General features: G+C 40.8%; 2 protein-coding genes across 4 annotated transcripts in view; one reads left to right on the top strand and one right to left on the bottom strand.

Moving 5' to 3' along the window:
* Window positions 1-732: 732 nt before the first annotated feature.
* Window positions 733-7,238, bottom strand: LOC114860232 (choline transporter-like protein 1). The gene is made up of 16 exons (XM_029158680.3): window positions 6,973-7,238; window positions 6,656-6,742; window positions 5,984-6,132; window positions 5,122-5,258; window positions 4,922-5,015; window positions 4,386-4,555; window positions 3,765-3,854; window positions 3,507-3,649; window positions 3,201-3,387; window positions 2,569-2,737; window positions 2,285-2,441; window positions 2,111-2,194; window positions 1,898-2,035; window positions 1,536-1,772; window positions 1,312-1,386; window positions 733-1,171 (listed from the first exon to the last, which is right to left on the bottom strand). The coding sequence occupies exons 1-16, from the start codon at window positions 6,994-6,996 to the stop codon at window positions 1,148-1,150; spliced, it is 1,965 nt and encodes a 654-aa protein (XP_029014513.1). The 5' UTR covers window positions 6,997-7,238; the 3' UTR covers window positions 733-1,147.
* A 397-nt stretch (window positions 7,239-7,635) lies between these two features.
* Window positions 7,636-18,476, top strand: part of dlc1 (DLC1 Rho GTPase activating protein) — a 60,616-nt gene continuing 49,775 nt past the window's right edge. Inside the window, exons 1-2 of one of the 3 annotated variants that reach the window (XM_029152636.3) lie at window positions 7,636-7,781; window positions 13,576-15,438. In XM_029152636.3, coding sequence (XP_029008469.1) covers window positions 13,633-15,438 — 1,806 coding nt within the window. In that variant the 5' untranslated portion in view covers window positions 7,636-7,781; window positions 13,576-13,632. Of the gene's footprint in view, window positions 7,782-12,394; window positions 12,582-13,575; window positions 15,439-18,301; window positions 18,442-18,476 lie in introns of those variants that run through there. The other 2 variants (XM_029152727.3, XM_029152898.3) reach the window with 2 other exon arrangements.

Below are 18,476 nucleotides of genomic sequence, written 5' to 3'. Positions count from 1 at the left end.
GAGGCAGTAATCTGTACATTAGTGGACTGTGGAAACACACGGGAGCACAAATTTATGGCCCGTCAGTTTCCCCTGCATAGTGCATTTAGCAACTACAGTACAAGGTAGTTTTAACAGCTTGTAAGTACATGTGCACCATAAAGGGGGAAAAAACAGCACAGTTCATCCACAGAAATTAGCATATTTTAAATTATTATTAAATAATTCATGCTAAAGAGAAAGAAAAATACCACTTCTGCCATCAGTGCATGAAGCGTAATCTGCAAAGCTATTTATTTCAGTTCTACCAATACACAAATAAACTCCCAAACTGCTCAGAAGTTAAACTAATTTAAATTTCATCTTTTTTAAATCAAAACCGAATGAAGTCATGAAGTATGCAACAGCATCAAACACAATCATTTACTGAATATTCAATTCTAAACCCATTCACTCTAGTAGGAAGTCATAATTCCATGGTTGTTTATTTATTTTTGAAGGGCATGACACCCATAGGTGAAATAAACATGAACTGGCATTTATTTGGCATGATTTGCTGCCATCATGTGGTTGAACCTGAAAGTGTTTCAATTGTTCTATTGTTAATGTTTGCTCTCAATGAAATACTTAGAACTAAGTGAAAATGTTTAGATGTGGAAGGAAGGACTTTACACTAAATGTACCAACTACATGTGTGGACACTATTTCCACACATATATTCCACAGAATAGCAAGGGGAAGACATTGCACTGGTAATTTCTGATGTTTTTACTGATTCTATGCAGGGTTTTATACATGCAAACATCAAACAATACAAATCTGTTTATTCAAGTATAAAACGTAATAAGTAATAAAATTTTAACAACCTCTTACACATAGTCAATAGACATAGTCATCTGTTTAAAATCTCATTTAAACTGCAGCTTACAGTACAAAAACATCTGTTAATAACAAGGTTATCGTAAGAAAAAACACTAAAACAACCTTTCTTTAAAAAATTAGTATTAGTGTCAAACTTTAAAGTAGCAACAGCGATAAAGACTAAAGCCCAAATGCATCTTTTGTTAAAGCTTCAGTACAAAAAGTAACAATATCATTCTGTCCCTGGAGTGAAATGCTGGTCAACTCTTTGTCTTTCAGTGGTTTTGGCAGTTGTTCAGACATCTCATTAGGCTAAAGTCCCTCCACGCGCCTGCAAGAAAGACAAAACGCTTTACTTGCTGTGTCACACCAGCTGTGTCGAAGTATATTGTTAAAACTGCAGATGAGGAAGTGGCAGTGATTTACTTTAGGCAACAGATACAAATCTTACACAACAAGCATGAAACTCACCATGGACTTCATCTCTTGCCCACTTCCGTCACCTGCCTTATACCGATCCATCCTCTTACTCTCCTCAACATATTCCTGCAAAGACAAAAAGGAAGAACTTGAAAATGTTTTCTTGTTGAAATAAACAACAAAAACAAAAATTCTCAAAGCTTGACAGTAACAGGAAAACCTGTCATGTCAGTAAGTTAATAAATATTATCTGTATGTACACAACTTCCTCTCACCATTAAAGCCTTGTCCATGTAGAATTCTCGTCCAGGGCTGCCGTCGTTATACTTTGCGTCCACAGCAAAGCAGAGAAACAGAACATCCACCACGTTCTCGAACACAGAGAGGAAGCAGTGGGCCACCAGGAAGGCAAACACACAGACGATGAGTAGAGGCAGTACCCACACTGTGTAGTCCCTCTGGTAGTTTAGAGACAGTATGCCAGCAAAAGCTGTGCAGGCGACTATGAGCACCTGAAAGGGGAGTTTCACAACCGGTTAGACAGCATCTGGGTCTTTGAAGCAGAATCTCACATGAAAATTTTACAGCCCAGGTAGAGAATACAGAAAAGAAAGAAAGAAGAATGTGGGTACAGTACCTTTCCCAGGAAGAGGACAAAGTCGCCCACAGTGTTAATGGTGGCTACTCGGAGAGCATTTTCCACCAGGATGAGGAAAGCATCACGGGCAGAGGTGCAGAAACTGGTGCTGTTGATGGCTGTTGCAGTGTAAGCATTCTGACAAAAATAGACACATACTTAGACTCTCCATCATACCTAATGTATTTGATGGTGTTATAAAACGTTACTTACCTGATTTAAATATGCCAGACACTTCTCAAGACACCACAAGCAGCAGACGCAGGCTTTCAGCATGCAGCGAGCACAGGCATTCTCCTACGACACATTAGGAAATACAAACATTAACTATCATCATCATCAGATTCTAACAAGAGACCTTTGAACAGAAATCGTTTCGTTTCTAACCTTCCCTTGGAGCTGGCTGTGGATGTATGTTAGGATGAGACGAGGGATTTTAACAAGAGTGATGATGAAGGAGCCCTTGGCCAGAGTACCTAGGTGGTAGCGGATGGTGCGCATCATGGAAGAAAGGATGGGGGTTGCTGGCAGTTGGGACTTATTTCTTAAGGCAATTGCAAACAAGGATAGAGAAATGAGTAAAATCATAATAAAAACTGAAATGTGACATTGAAAAGGCACCGAAAGCAACCCTTGTCGTACAAAACTCATTGAATGATTGTTTTTGAGACCTTGTGAAGTAGTAGGTGACTACAGCTCCAGAGATGGTCATCTGCTGGAAGGCGAGGATGAACTCACTGATCCAGATGAGACCCACAGCATGGTACCACACCAGGTACTGAAGAGGGCCTTGCATCTGATATTCAACCACATTTGTAGAATTATTTTTTACTGGTGTCCCTGTGAGGAGAATAAGAGGCAGGATTGAGTATTTTTATCCACTTATTACTAATCATTTTCTTGGTATTTCTATTTAAATAACAAGTTTAATAAAATATATATATATATTATTATTATTATTATTATTATTAATGATCATAAGCAGGAAACTATGATCTATGAGCTGTGTACTTTGGTGTAAAGGAACAGTAACGGTGGAAAAGAGAAGTGGGAGATGAAGAGAGAAGTGGTTGTTTGAGTCCATCCTCCCACGTCATGAGACTGGCACGAGATTTCAAATGTGGGAGTTTAGTTATGCCACTAAACCAAGACAAAATGTCGCGAGTAGCAAACTTAATTTGCACTGCACTGGTGATCAAGTATTCCGAACTATCAGAATTCTGCATTGACAAGTATTGACTGCACAAGCATTCACATAATCCACATAAATGAATGCAGAAGCACCATATTAGGGGTTTCCAACCTGCAGTTCCGAGGAAGAGAAGCACAGTGATCCAGTAGATCCAGAAGAGCATGAGGCACAGGAAAGTCCAGAAAGGTTGCAGGGCCAGCAAGGGGAGACTGATGAACACTTTACCAGCCACGTGGAACAAGGAGATGGTGAGGGCCACTCGCTTCCTCAAGAAAAACATGATCAGCAGGAGAACCACCTGTACGGATACAAAGAAACCAGTGAACGACACTTTGAACATGGAGACACAGCCGGTCATGTCAAGAAACACTTTCACATTTATTACCATTTCTAATACAAAGTAAATTTCAGGCATACCGTGAAAATTGTAGCACCGATTGAATACACAAGCAGGGCCTTAACATTGTCTGAGGCCACTTCTTTCCCAAATACGGACAAGGTGTTATGGTTCAGGGCATTCCTGCTGTCGGCATACAGCCACCAGAGGACGCCTGTCCCCCCTGTGAAACATCAGGGCACAAAACAAGGGTTCCACTGCAGAAACAGCCTCCACGGTTGCTGAATGTGTCAGAACATGTCAAACTGACTTTAAGTGAGGTTGCTATTAAAGTTTACCTATCGAGCCAATGATCACCAGAATTGTTAGAATCCACACCAATACTTTAGAGATGTAGCGAATGATCACCATCATGATGAGGGACAAAACTAAAATGAAAACACAAACGTGGGGAGAGCACATTAAGACACTTGAAGCTGCAGAAATGTGCTGACAAGAAAAAAAACCCCACAATGATTCATCTAGGATATGAGTGGCAGTGCTTCATTTCAACAACAAACTATGACAAAAGGTCTGTTGACCCTGAGAAGTAACAATCCAGACTGATCAAATTCAGACCTCCAGGGATCAAAGACATCAAAAGGCAACACAGGATGAATTTTGTCTTTTATGCAATACCGATGAGGGGAGATGAAGCAGATCTTAATAAAATGAATGCCTGTGAGCTAAACTTCAATGGACACAGTGACTGTAACCGTCCAAACGTTTCCTGTTATTGCTATATAAATAGCTTCCCTTCCGTTGGTTCCTACTGAATCCTCACAAGCAATTACAGCTAAGAAGCTAAAAAATGTAAATGAATATGTCTGAACCAACCAAGTGAGCAGTCAATTCTTACAGAAACAAAACAGCTCCATGTTCCACATATATGTCAGGTTGGGCGTAACCAAGTGTTTTACCTAAAGCCAGAACACAAAGGCCCATGATGATCTCCTTGCTGGCCATCACACCGGCGATGACCCGGCGCATCACAGAGTTGTCACTGACAAATGTAATGAATGCCTGGGCGAACTGAGCGTAGCAGCCGACATCCACAGGAATACAGCGGTGGAACACTGGGAAAGCCTTACTGCAAACATAGAAAAAAGCTGTGGTTTCTGGACTGTGGCAGGCCATGGTTTTGTGGTCCTACAATGAGAGAATGTTGAAGAAGGTGGTGCTACTGCACCCTACAGTATAATTAGTTTTGAAGTTCCCCAGAAAAAAAAAAACTGAATGCAGTGTAGACTTAAAACCGAAGCACACAGCAACGTTAAACAGACAGAAATACACTTGGCATTTCTGTGATTTAAAGCTACTTTAACCACATTGGCTGAACTAATCACCTAAGGCCTGAGTAAATGTGCCACTTTCAGGAAATTAAATAAACAAATAACTTTATTGGTTATAAGATGGAGTAACATTACATTCAGAGTTAAAGGCCATGCTTGATTACCTTGCTGGAACAGGGAGTTTTGGACATTTAGTGAGACGATCTGGATGGCTTGTATATTTTGTGAAGGGAATATCATACGAGCAGAGATAAGAGCCTAACAAAAAAAAAACAAACAGACAAATTACATATTATTTTCAGTGCTGAAGGAGACAATTGAATTTCAAACATATGGCCTCTATTCTATGCTTCACTTTACTCACCATTATTCAGAGCAAACTTCTTTAAATCATCATATGTGGTGAGTTCAGTAGCAGGACACCTAGAGACACACAAGGCAATGGACTTGACCTTCCTGTTGATGATGTCAACGTTGCAGGGCTCCAAAAAGAAAACAAATCTGGAAGAAACAATACAACCTCTTTATTAACTCACAATGGTAAAGTGCTGCCACGTGCTCTTAAAATGTAAGAAACTATTTTTCAGACGTGAAAATACAAGCGTATCCGGGTATTTCTGAATCACTTGGGTTTTGTCTGTCTGGACCGAATGTGAAAGCGGTTGACATTTGCTTCCCTCACACAGATCCTTCTTTGTAACCAAAACGCCTTTTATTCAACGCCACCACGGGCAATCAGCCCATCAGTAAAGCATGACCTATTGTTTCAGGGAAACTGGGACTGGAGGCTGTTGCTTGTTGATGGAAAGCTACAGCCCAAAAGCATTTATTTAAATTATAAAAGAAGAATGTGTAACTTTGTGTATTTGTATGCATATTATGATATGCTATATCATAATATACATCTGTAATTCTCATGCATATGTTGGTAATATGTAGTTTGCACAGCTCACTCTTGACAACTAACTACAGTAAGATGAAAAAGATTTAAACTGATGCGTTTACCAAGGCAATAAACGGTTGTTTGTGGCAAACTAGATTAGGACAACGTGATGCAATCCTTGCATGAACACATGTAATTCTGACTGGCTTCATCTGTGCCACCGACACGACATGAAAAAAGAAAAAAAAATAGAGAACTGAGCACGTCTCCTTTCATGTGCTCCATCTATTTACATGTGTGTGATGTAATCAGAGAAACGGGTGAAATGAAACTCTTGACTTACTTGTTTTCGGTCATGTCCTTGCCACTGAGCGGTACTCCCTCAATCTTGGTGTTGGTGTTATTCCGCCCACAAGTGTTGCCGTAACTGTCATATCCCGAGATCAGCCTGGAGGCACCACCTGTGGCAATGGGGTAGCCACAAATACACAGCTGTGGACGACACAGGGGAATTCAAGTTAACGCTTGAATGGGAAGATTTAGAACATTACTAGCAAGAAGCACCATGCTGTCATGACTTTTTTAATTAACTAAATCCATAACTTCCAGGCTTGTGGTACATCTACAGAAAGTAAGGCTATTGCAACTCAAAACCCCTAATGGTTACAGTGATTACAATACACTATCTTAGAACAGAAACCTGTTGCTAAATCTGTAGAAAAACAATGTATGTTGTAGTGTAGGTCCCTGTTTTGTTGTGTAATAACAATGTGTTAAATTGAGTTTAGGTCTTAAACTAAAACTGGAGTTTGTGATGCTGATGCATTGAATCAAGCTTAACTCCACCCTCATTAGTAGTGATGTACGAATTAATATCAATCAATAATATATAGCGATTATGTATCGTAGTGCTGTATTGACTATTGTGCTGTGACAACCCCGTGATGTGAGCGTATCGTCGGCCGACACCAGTGACCACGACTTGCATAGTCACACATGGCAGCTGAACACTTACCATCCCAAAACAGAACAGGGCGAACACGACGAGCCATGGGACGTCCGTGCAGCTGCGGTCCTCCAGCGGCGTCCAGTCCCGCTTTTTCTGCCAAGGCATAAAGAACAGACAGGAGCGGTGACCCCGGGGTTGAGTGTGCGGACGCTGCGGCGCAGTGGCTACTCCGCTCCTAAAGTAGCAGACGAGCGAGCGGCTGGCTCCCCGTTGTTGTTGTCGCCGCCGCTAACGCCGAAGACGAGACGTCGCGTGGCGCTCGTCTGCTACTCGGGCCCCAACTTTTAAAGTAACTTCCTTTGCACTGCGTCGGGTTCACTCACCTCTGCGCTGCCGCAACACCCCATTGTGAACGACGAGGAGACGCGAGGTTTAGCGAGAGGCAAACTAAAGTTTCTGCCTTTTGCGCTGTTAAACGTTTGAGTTTAGTTCATTACACTTCTCCCCTATCGTCTCTTTTTTTTTCAAAAGCACATGTACAGGCTCAACAACGCGTCTAGCTCGTCTAATATCCGAATCCTTTCATGGGCAAACGCCCATTACGAGAGTGAACGTCTCCGAGTTTTTAGCTGCAGGTAAAAGGCGGAAGAAGTCAAAAATAGTGTGTTGCCTTCATGGCCTCCCGGAAATGATTGAAGCTATTGCCAAAAAGCAAAATAAAGTTAAGAAAGTTAAGAAAGACAGTTGTACTCTCATAGTAATTGTAAGATACGTTAGCAATGCAAATAAAACCTTTGAATCACAAACTTTAGTAAGTATATTTAGTTTGTGTTAGTTAATATGTCACTAGATTTGCTGTGTGTATATATAAGGCGTTGCTAAAAGGCATGAAATGTTAATTCATGTAATAATAGAAGTACACATTATTATTATTATTTTATTTTATTTTATTTCATTTTTATTATTATTATTATTAGTAGTAGTAGTATTATGGCCTGGCTTCTACAGGATTACGTGAATGCAGCACAGCTTTCCACAGCCCAGTCCAGGCACGTGCAGCATTTGGCGCCGTTTGCTGGAGCCGGGTGGTAACTGTCGTCCGTTTGGGTCTGACTCAGACCTGTCACCCAGCTCCAAACGGCCCCAATGCAAGCCGAGGCAGTAAAGTCACTGTTTGACGAAGGGCACTCAGGTGAGTGTGCTTCACGTGTCTGTTCAAGGATCAGTCAAGGATCTACATTGTTGTAACTGCTGCTCACCACAGGCCTTTGTGCAGCTTCTTAAACTTTACGAAGCACTGCACGTTGATGCTGTGACTAGCTTGAATAATTTCATAGCAGTGTGTTAGCATGTACTTTTGAGTTAGCACAGGTGGGCAAGTTTGTGTGACGTCATTTACCTAAAGATTCCATAAAAAGGCCCCTAGCGTCAGTACCGTGTTATCGCAAGTTAGTTAGTTTTAACGTTTTGCATCTTTTTATTTCTGTCAAACTACTGCTGTTTTATGAGGTATCATTCTCCTGTTTTATGGAGGTATTTGTCTTTATTGTCTTTCTGACCTGCTCACTTACTGTAAAACCGTGTTTTCAAGATGTGACCTTTTCCTTTTTTCCACATAAAGTAGGTGTTATTTTTCTGCTGTGCTGCACCAGACAGATTAGAAGAGCAGGTAAAGCACTGTAGCTGTAGCACGTGCACGCTAAAGGTGCTTGCACTGTCTTTAACTCAGAAAGAAAGCACAGAAATATACAGAGATCTTGCAGCGCTTGAACAAATATGTGCATGAGAACAAGGCACAGATGTTGGGAGGTTACATTTGGAACCACGGTGCACATGAACGCGTAGCATTAAGTGTTCAGAGACCTCTTGTCAGATGACGAAAACACTCCTGGCCCCTCGTCTCCTGACTCTGGGACTCAAGCATTTCCTCCTGATGCTGCTGTGGCAACGGTGTCTTAGGACAACACGTTTTCCTGGATCTCTGCAGTAAAAGTCAATGCCAGCGCAGCATATGTTCAGCAGAATCCTGGGTGGGGGGGTGTCACTTCTCTGGCTCTCACAGGGACCAGTCCAAGCTCAAGAGTCATTCCTCATAAACAACAAGACAGTTGGATAAATATTATGTGTCCTTGTCCTCAGATAGTTTCATGATTCAAGCTGTTAGAAGGCTGTGGAACAAGTAATGAATCACAAAAGGCAAATATTTAGAAAATCCTTTTGTTGTTGCTACTATTTTTTTTTGCTAAATTGATGAATGTTGTGGTAATCAATTACTCACTCTTCAGTATTACAATGGAACCTTTGTGACTCACTATACCTTTGTTAAACCAGAACGTACTTTCCAACCTGAGCCAGTAAAATCATTCACGTGGATATATTGATGAAAAGCACTATAGCTTTGTGTTTCCTAAAGCAGTGCAGAATGTAGATTTTAATAAGAAAAGGTTGAGAAGAAGTCCGTGACCTCCATATTTAACGTCCGAAAATGGAATAAGACACTGTCCTGATTAGAGAATTAGAGAATTGACAAATCTGTTGGTAACTATTGAAATGGAGTATGCTCATTTCCTACCCAAAGAGCAAACTGGCAAATAACAGACTTGTATTTTACATAGGATCCAGTTTCCTGTAAATGGCATAGGTACAAATGAGTTGGAAAGGGCAGACTAAACTGAGCAGTAGGGAGATGCAGAGAGGCGAGAGAAACGTGATCAATTTCCAATTTCTTGGCTGCTGTTTTTGTTTACCGCTTGTGCAAGAGTAAGTTCTACTAAACTGTCTCTTTCTATTAATTCAGTGTTCTGCTGAGTTCAGGAAGTGTATTGGATATATAGTTACATATAGTTATATATATTGGGTATATAGTTATATATACTTATATATAGTTTATATAGTAAACAGATGTTAACCCATGTTACTTTTTTAACATGCAATATACTATACAGTATTTGGTGAATATTTGAATGAATTGATGGTTATTATGATTATTGTTTGCCTTTGGTTGTTTTATTTGAATTAGTTAATAAAACAAAAGTTTAGTTATAATAATAAAGTTTATTTATAGTAAATAATTTTTCTTTATTGTAATCTTGATTCACATTCAAGGAAACATGTACACACACACACAGCACCAAGCCAGAACACACCCACACATATACAGTAGTCTTGTCTCATGGACACACGCATACACTCAGGCCCTCTTGCAAGAAGATTAGATAGATTTTTTTAGCTTGTTATGGTTTGTATCCTCAATAACTTGTACTTCCTGTTCCCACGGTCACAACAGTCACACTATAACCCATGATCGGTGGGCAAGGCCCCCTCAGTGTCTCCCACAACGGCTTGTGTTTGGACCAACACAAGCAAAGGGACTCTACAAATGATGAAAGTATTTTCTTTTTCAATTAAGACAGCAATGCAAACCTCCATGGCTTTCTAAACGCTCTAAAGTTGCATCCATGGGACGCTCTATTAAAAAATACTGTGATTGCCCAAGTTCCCACCCAGACCTCAAACACTGTTATTTAAATTGAGATGACTAGGCTTTTGAAAAGGAGTCGTTAACCACAGGACAAAAGCTAGCAACAGTCGAAGATTACTCACAAGATTGTGGTTTCTTAATGTTATTTTTAACTATTTGATGATTAGATGGGAGTCTATTCTATTCGATCCTACCCAGGATCCTTTGTATAACTTTAAAAAACAAGTAGGCCACACCTATGTCACAAAAATTAAAAACGGTGCAACAAAATCTCTTGAAAGTAATTTTTGTCTGTACTGTATAAAGACTTAAAAATGACAATTATGGGAGAGGACCAAATTTTCCTTCGTGGGCAAATGCGCTGTGATCTTCGATGCCCGTGGGGCTGTTTTATTTTTCCAATACTAAACTATATCAGTAAGGAATGTGAGTCTGTTTCCTTTGGGCCCTCAGTGGTCCACTTACAGTAAGAAGCCAAGGGGCTGAACATTGGGGGATTATAGGGTGAATCATGAATAGGTCTTTCTTACTTATGTATTTCACCGCAGACATGTGACTAGTGATGCTGCATGCTCTTTAGAGTGCTCATGCTTGTCCTCTGTATAGCAGTGCTTTGAAAGGTTTTTATGGCCATACGAGCAGTAAAATGCTCACACGTACAAATTATTTACAAAGAACATTTTACTGTAGCATGTTTACAGGTGGATGATTAATAATGAAGTGAGTTGTTGGGAAATGCAAATTGTCACAGGCTAAAATACCTCAAAAGCAGTTGGAATTTCCAAGTTTTGTTGCCCCCTTTATGATTTTCTACTTGTGATATTCTAGATTCTAGATTGGGAAATAATAAAATGTGAGTTGAATGTTCTCTCATTAAATCTTCATGACTATAGATGTTTTATTTTTAGGTTTTTATTTTTATTTTTAAATTCAGTGGTTTCCGTATTTGCTGAGCTGATTGATAGCTGATAGATAGCTGTTGTCACACGTGCTGCTAAAGGACCATTTGTTTGCACAACACGATGGATCAGATTGCAATTTTGGCCAGTTGCCCCGTGGGCCTGCATGAGTGTGTGATTGGTCGGGGGAGACCTCGTCTTTGAAATTATAGGCTTGTGTCAGATGACTACAGAAGGTAATAAGGGGATAGCCTGCTGATGCTCTGTGTCAGCCTCTACACTTCAATCATCATCCATATCCGCACGGAGGCTATTATGACCCAAAAGATCTGTATTTTGTTAAACTGTACTTAGGGTAACCACAGAGCACATCATGTGACATGCCACAGTGAAGTCTTGTTGAACTTGGATCCCTCCCCTTTAGTATGACCATCTGTGTCCCTGGAGAGCCAACGGTGACGGCTGTGCACAGTTTCCCAGCAAGGCCTCTAAGAAAAGCCTCTTCCAGAGTCTCACCTCACATCTGGATGACCTTGAGGTTAAAGTCCAGAGTTGCAGGGACAGTTGCAGGGGGCTTCTTTCCACTTCTGTCTGGTGCTTACATTGTCCCACGCTGCTTTGAGGTATTGCTCATTTCGTGCAGCTGGCCCTGCTGATAAATATATAAATATTGTCTGTTTATTTGGTTGCATCTTTTTGCTTTTTGCAGATACACATTCACTGAGATCACATAAAAAAGGTGCATTTATACACTGCAGAGTGTCTTAGTCTTAGTCATAGTCGGTCATAAAAAACAAAGACACAACGTTTTAAAATTGTATGATAATGAAACAACTTTTTCATGGCTATTACTTGCTATTTTCTCACATTCTTAAAAGATGTTTTGAAAAACAAATTTGGAAAGCATATCTTAGAATATCTCTTCCATTGTTTTCATAATTGTTATTAGTGCCAGTGTGTTACCTTAAGAATGCTAGTAGAGCTACAAGATGACAAATTAAAAATAACATGCCTTAGATAAAACTGCTAAAACATTAGAGCGCAATCTCTCTTGGTACACAGCCAGAGGTCTTACAAGGCAGTCTGTTACTAATCAAAGCCAACTGGTGGAGCCTTGCCCAGCTTAGTGAAATAGCAAGCAAAGGAAGAGCGCAGAAAAGCAAAGAGTTTTGGGAGGAAGTTTTTTAAATAGTAAGGAAAGAGAGTGCAGTTGAGGTGGGTGGAGGGAATAAATGCATACAGTGTACTGACTAAGTTATGAGATGGGGGATGGGGCTTTAGGATATGACTCCTTGTCAAAATCAGTGTGGGTGGGGGGGGGTTGTCTGATGGGAAAAGGGATAGATCGGAGGAGAGCAGGGGTGGAGTGGGACAAAGAAAACCCAGCCCATCTTACACCACCCCGACTCGTCAGCTTTCAGCGTCAGCAGAAGCCCTAATGTGATCAAGATGGAAGTAGTCTATGGACTCCTACGTGCTCCCCGGCTTTCTGCTTGTCTTTGGGGCTTTGCTGCTTTTCAACAGCTGTACAGTGACGATTCTGACTGAAGTTAAGGAAATGGCTCGTAAAGACCTGGACTATCCACTGCTTACAAGGAAAACTGGATGTCAAGTGAGGAAGAGATGGATTTACGCTTTCTTAACGCAGACAAATCGCTCTTGGCCGATGAATGAAAAGGCAATTTGTAAAACATTTTTGTACAACTGTACACTTTGTACACTGCTGTGTAATTACTAAATGCACAGCTATGGGATTACTGTATACAGTAGTATTGTTACTGAAGTGTCAGTTACCATAAATGGTATGAAGTGACAGTTTTGCTGTTAGTACAGGGTAAGTTGAAGGAGCAACTGCTTCAAGACATAGTCTTCTGTCTTCAACTAATAACCAGGTGCAGCTTCGTACCAGTAGAGGCAGATGGCAAATTTTCAGGTGTACATTTCAAAAATCACAAGGTGGAAAATTGTAGCTTTTAGTCACTTATAGTAAAATAAGGTGTGTTGGGTTTTCTACTGTATATAATGTAGTTGTGTGTTGTCTTCTCTGTAAAGTGACTTAAGATGAAATGCTGCAATTTACAGTAAATAAACTGACATTAAAAAATTCTATTCAAGAAAGAACACCTATAACATATGTTGCATTATTCTGATTTTTGAGGATCCATGGTTGGGGTTTTGCAGTTAAAATCTATGTTCATTAAAGTTTTGTAATGCACTTAAATTTAACAAACTAATCTTATGTGAAAATTTACTGTGAAGATGGTTGAGTTTATGGCTGTCAGCATTTCTAAACCACTGTTGTTCTTTGGAGCTGGCATGAGTCAATGTGAAATTTAGAGCAGGTCTGTCTGTAAAGGTATCGCTTTCCCATGTTAGATTAGAATAACAGAAGTTCCTGTCATCTTATAGAGACCCAGCTGAGTTTAGACTTTCCCAATGTGAATGCATTATAATTATGACCTTTTTGAACCTCCACTCACCAGGCCCCACTCCAGATGTTTCTTTAAAGTGAAACATTCCTTACCACATCGTCATCTGTACATTATCTTACTCTAAATTCATTGCTTCTAAACTGTTGTCCTTATTTCTGTTCTCTGTTACTGCAGAACTGATTCTCGCCTGGTGTCAAAAGCAGCTCTATGGGATAGCGCTGGCTGCCCACCATGCCGGTAGCCATACGGAAAAGAAGTTGGGAGGAGCATGTGACTCACCCGTCAGGATTACAGTATAGCTATGATGACCTGGATTTGGTGTGTTTTCATGGAGTTGACGGCCAAGGACCTTGGATGGCAGCTGGAGCTTCTAAACCAGGACGACAAGCGAGGTGTGCCTCTATGCCAGAAGGCTGCCATCAGCTGCCCACAGACGACCTGGCTCAGACACTTAAGGTGACAGCTTCTCTTGAGAATGGCAAAACTGAATCGGAAAAAAATGAAAAGGTTTCACTGGACTTGCAAGAGGAATCAGTTCATTTCCCTCATAATATGGTGGATGTAAACACATCCCAGACTGCAAACGCAGGGAATTTTCAAGATAATACCTCAAACAGTGTGAGTCCTACCACAAATATTTCTTGTGCAACTTATATCAGCTCTAACGGCGTCAAAAATATCAACCGTGAAGGTGAAGTCGGCACACAGAACACACAGAGTCACGACATCTGCAGCGAGGGTAATGCCTTTAAAAGTCCACATATCTCTCATGAAGTGCAACAATGCATCTCTATCTCGTCACACAATGGGCTTCCACTGTCTGAATCTGCTGGTGAACAGCCTGGCAAAATTCCAGATCATCAGGAAACAAAGGAGAGCCATACAGAGGGTTACAGCAGGCCTCCTGAAATCTCTGGGGCCACACTAGATTCATCTTTTGCTTTTGAACTGGAACCTCAACTTGACATCCCACAGGATGAAAATAAGGTTTTACCTTCTGACCATACTGATGCAAATGTACCTTTACTAGTTGGTGTGCCGCACAGTTCAGAAATGGAGGCTGGTGATAGGACGTCATCGGACCGCAAAAGTGTTGAGCCAGTTGTGACCTTAGTGTTAGACGAAGGATGTACCAGCGGACTTACTGAAAATACCAGTACAGATTTTTCTGACAAGCTGGGTGGATTGAATTATCTGGAAATGCCTAATGAAAAAATAAGTCATCACTCAAGAGATATTCAAGGAGGAACTGAAGAGGGCTGCATGGTATTGGATCAGATCTCTGGTGGTGAAATGATGTGTCCAACATTGTTGGAACAGCCTCATTTTGAAGAGACGGGAATGGCCAGGCCTCAGGAAGAGGAAACTACTCGAGTAGAAAGTAGCAAGAATTCTGCAGATGTCAGGTATGGGACAGTCACATCATCTGATATTGCTGTTAAACGTCAGTGTTGCACTGTAACAGTTAACATCAATATGGTATCGGTACAAGCGGAGACTGAAAATTCTGATAAAGACCTTACAAAGACTGAGAGTGTGCGAAGGATGACCACTCCAATTCAACCAATGAAAGACACGGATCAAAGCTTACCGACCAGTAAGTTGGTGTCAAGTAAGGATCAAAACATAGCTCAGCAATTGGAAATTAGCTGTTTAAAACTGGATAATATGCATGAGGTTAGCCATGTTGAGCCATGTGACAACACAGACCTGGAACCTGGAAAGATTACTGCACCAGATCTCACGCAAAATTCAGCTGCCGAGCACTCCTGTGTGAAAGATACACATGCGTGTACTAACCAACACACCCAAGACCTGCTAGCGTGCCCTGCAAAGCTGAAGGATGAGCTCTCACCAGACCTGCTCCATGGCAACCAGTCCTGTGACCATTACCTCCATGAGTCACCTGCCTCTGAGGTGGCAGATGGTCGGAGGGAACACCACAGAATGGAAGACGCCGATGACGCAGTTTTACATGGATCGAATGAACCCGGGGATCTGAAAAACGACAACTTGGTTAAGGTGCGCATGAGAAAGGTAAGACTGTGATTCAGATTTTACAGGCTGGTTTTGCCCTGGTTCATGTATGTATGCATGTATATAGTGTATTAGCTGAGACATTAACATTTTAGTGCTTATTTGTTTTTAAATCAACTGAGATTATAGTGGGTGAAATGGCTCAAAAATAATTTTGTCCCACATACTGGCATGCGTCTTGGAAAACAGTGACTTCACCCTCACATGCTTACAGAGTTGTGAGTGGGGTGTGGGGGTTGTGTGTGAGAAGGGGGGGGGTCTGTGAAATGTTTTGCTCTTTCTCAACTGCTCATTGCAAAACAAGGTCCTACTGTATAAGGGCATGAAGGCTGTGAACATAGAGGGGGTTGGAGGCTCAATGGGAAAGACTCAAACTGCTTCCTCGAATAAATGCTGGATGGTGTTATTTCTACAAAAACACACTAAAAATGAATTGTTTACTAAACTGTCTTATTTCAATATGCACAAATAACTGATCATTAGTTGAGATGTTTTCACACGGAACCTACTGTATTAAGCAGTCATGTTGTTTCCTATTGTAGATAGGTACGTTTTTTTTAAATACAATTATTAGCTTGAACAGTAAATCTGTTTATTTTACAAAACTCCAAATCTATAAATAGTTTATATTTTATAACATTGTATATGTTGCTTTTGTATTGTGTATAATAATCTGTTTATAAACATGAGTCTGTAAGCATTAATACTAGATACATCTGCAGTAATGTGTACAAATTTTCTAGTGTGTACAAGTGTACAAATTTAAGTACTTTTTTCTAATGTGAACATCTGTGTAGGTTGGTTTTTGATTAGAACTAATTCAGACATTTAATTTCCTGTTGCATATCAGAAAAGCAACATATGGTTTGGATTGTGCAACGTGATGGTAAATAGTGGCTTGCAGATCCCTACGGTATGTGGCAAGTTTTCGATACCACTCCATCATAGGGACATAGAAAACCAGAGATATGTTCATTACCACTGGCTCCGCTTTCAGTCGTAGAAAGACTTTAAACCTCTGGATTAAAACCTGGTTCCTGGAACCTGACAGGAAGAGCCTACTCATAAAAGTGGAAGGCGCCAAGGCAATCCATCTACCATATGGCAATGACTTGCATACTCGACAGGACGCTGGGGTTTTCATCATGCCTTGTATTTACATACTGTAGCAGGCTTCTTCAATAAAAAGAGATTAGGGCAAGATCATGAAGGCAAACAAGAAATTTTGCAGTAAGGCTTTGCATTATTACACAATTTAACGGGGATAATATGACATATTTGGTGTGAATTCAAACTTTAGTATCAAAGATCTGAAGCTCCAAGACAATGACTGCAACATTCTGAAATCACTTCATCAACGAATGGCTTTGTCCTCTGTTGTTGCACATCCAGTTTGTAAAATGATCCCATCTGACCTCAGGGCTAAGTTGCTTCAAGTGTCATTTATCAAACATTAGTCAACTTGACAACATTAGATGCTATATTTCCTTTTCCTTCATCTTTATAGATTGGCTCCATTTTGAGTCAAAAAATCAACAATACTCTTTCATTTACAGTATCTGAAGTTAGAATTAAAAAAAATCCTGATGGACAGGTTGAGAAATGGGATGTGGGCCACTGAGTGAAGGGGGGCTTCGAAAAGAGAGCTGGAAAAGCGCAAGGAGGGGTCTAGGAGTTCAAGCATTGTGGGAACTGTCTCTCCCCTCAAAAAAACAGGAAGTAGAGAGGAATCTAACACAGACCTCAAAAGACAGGAAAGAGAGAAAAGAAACCTTGTGAGAACCCAAACCACCAGAGGGCCCCTAAAACGTTGCCCCTCTGAGGCGCCTAACATTGCGCTGCACTTGTTTTTGACTGCCTTTTTGTGGTTGTTGTTGCCATCTCGAACCAGATGCTTTTGTTCATTCAGCGAAGCCTCGTAAAGATGTCATTGTTTCACCAAAATACAATGTCGCATTGTGATACTTAACCAAGAAGACGGGATGCAGTGATGTGCACTGCCACAAATGCAGAATTCCAAAGAATGCATGAATGTGAGACAGTCCAAGGAATGCATGAGTGTTGAGACGCATTTCGATGACACACGTGGCACTCCAGTGTCTACCCGTTCTCTCTGCAAACCCAGCAGGGACTGACATTGGCGGGCTAATTGGGCAGTAACAAGCACAAATCATAAAATGTGTTAGAGATGGAGCTTGGAGCCAGCCGCGGGGCTGGGGCTGCTTATCGTGATGCAGATCCAGAGGCTGTCAGCACCACACAGATTAGTATTAGTCACAGTTAGGTCATATGAATGTTGTCGTCTGTAATCACAGATTGTAAAATTAAGCCACATTATCCGTGTCCATGATATATATGGAGGACTGACTTCATACTGCATAATCTATTATGGACAGACACGACACATGAAGAACTAAAAACAAGCCTCTCTGTACCTTTGTGCAAACATAGTCACAATATCTGTGTCCCATGAGCTCACCCTCATAAAGTGTTTAACAGGGTTTGATGTAAGATATTGTAATAAGGTTTGTTTGGGTCCTAATGAGCCAGTTGTGTGATGTAATTTCTTCTCAGGGGAGCCACACCGAAGCCACGATAAAACACTGACAGGAAATGAAAGCCGTTCATAGTCAAGTCTTTTGTTAAACCTCTAACAAAATAAAAAGCACCTATTGCATACAATGTGTGGAAACAGGATTAGCTTGTCCTACTGGAGAGACACCACCTGAGGTCAGTGTGAGACGCGTTATCACCCGGGTTGGACTTTTGAACATTGCAAGGTAGAGGACCAAAAGAAAAATATTTGAAATCTTGACGTCATTTGAATGAAATGGATCAGAGATCATGAATAAGAGAAGCACAGGGTGTGTGAAAAAAGCAAAACGAGGCGAGCAGGGCTGAAGAGGAGAAAGGAGAAGGATAGAGACAGAGCAGGAGACAGTTTATACAATAGAATAGCTCATAGATTTATTTTGCTGTAACAGCTGTTTAAACACACCATACGTAAGTAGTAATTCTGGATTTTTATGTATTGGAAG

The sequence above is a fragment of the Betta splendens genome, chromosome 1 (assembly GCF_900634795.4).
Source record: "Betta splendens chromosome 1, fBetSpl5.4, whole genome shotgun sequence".
NCBI lineage: Eukaryota > Metazoa > Chordata > Actinopteri > Anabantiformes > Osphronemidae > Betta > Betta splendens.
This window is presented reverse-complemented; position numbering and strand designations above follow the sequence as displayed.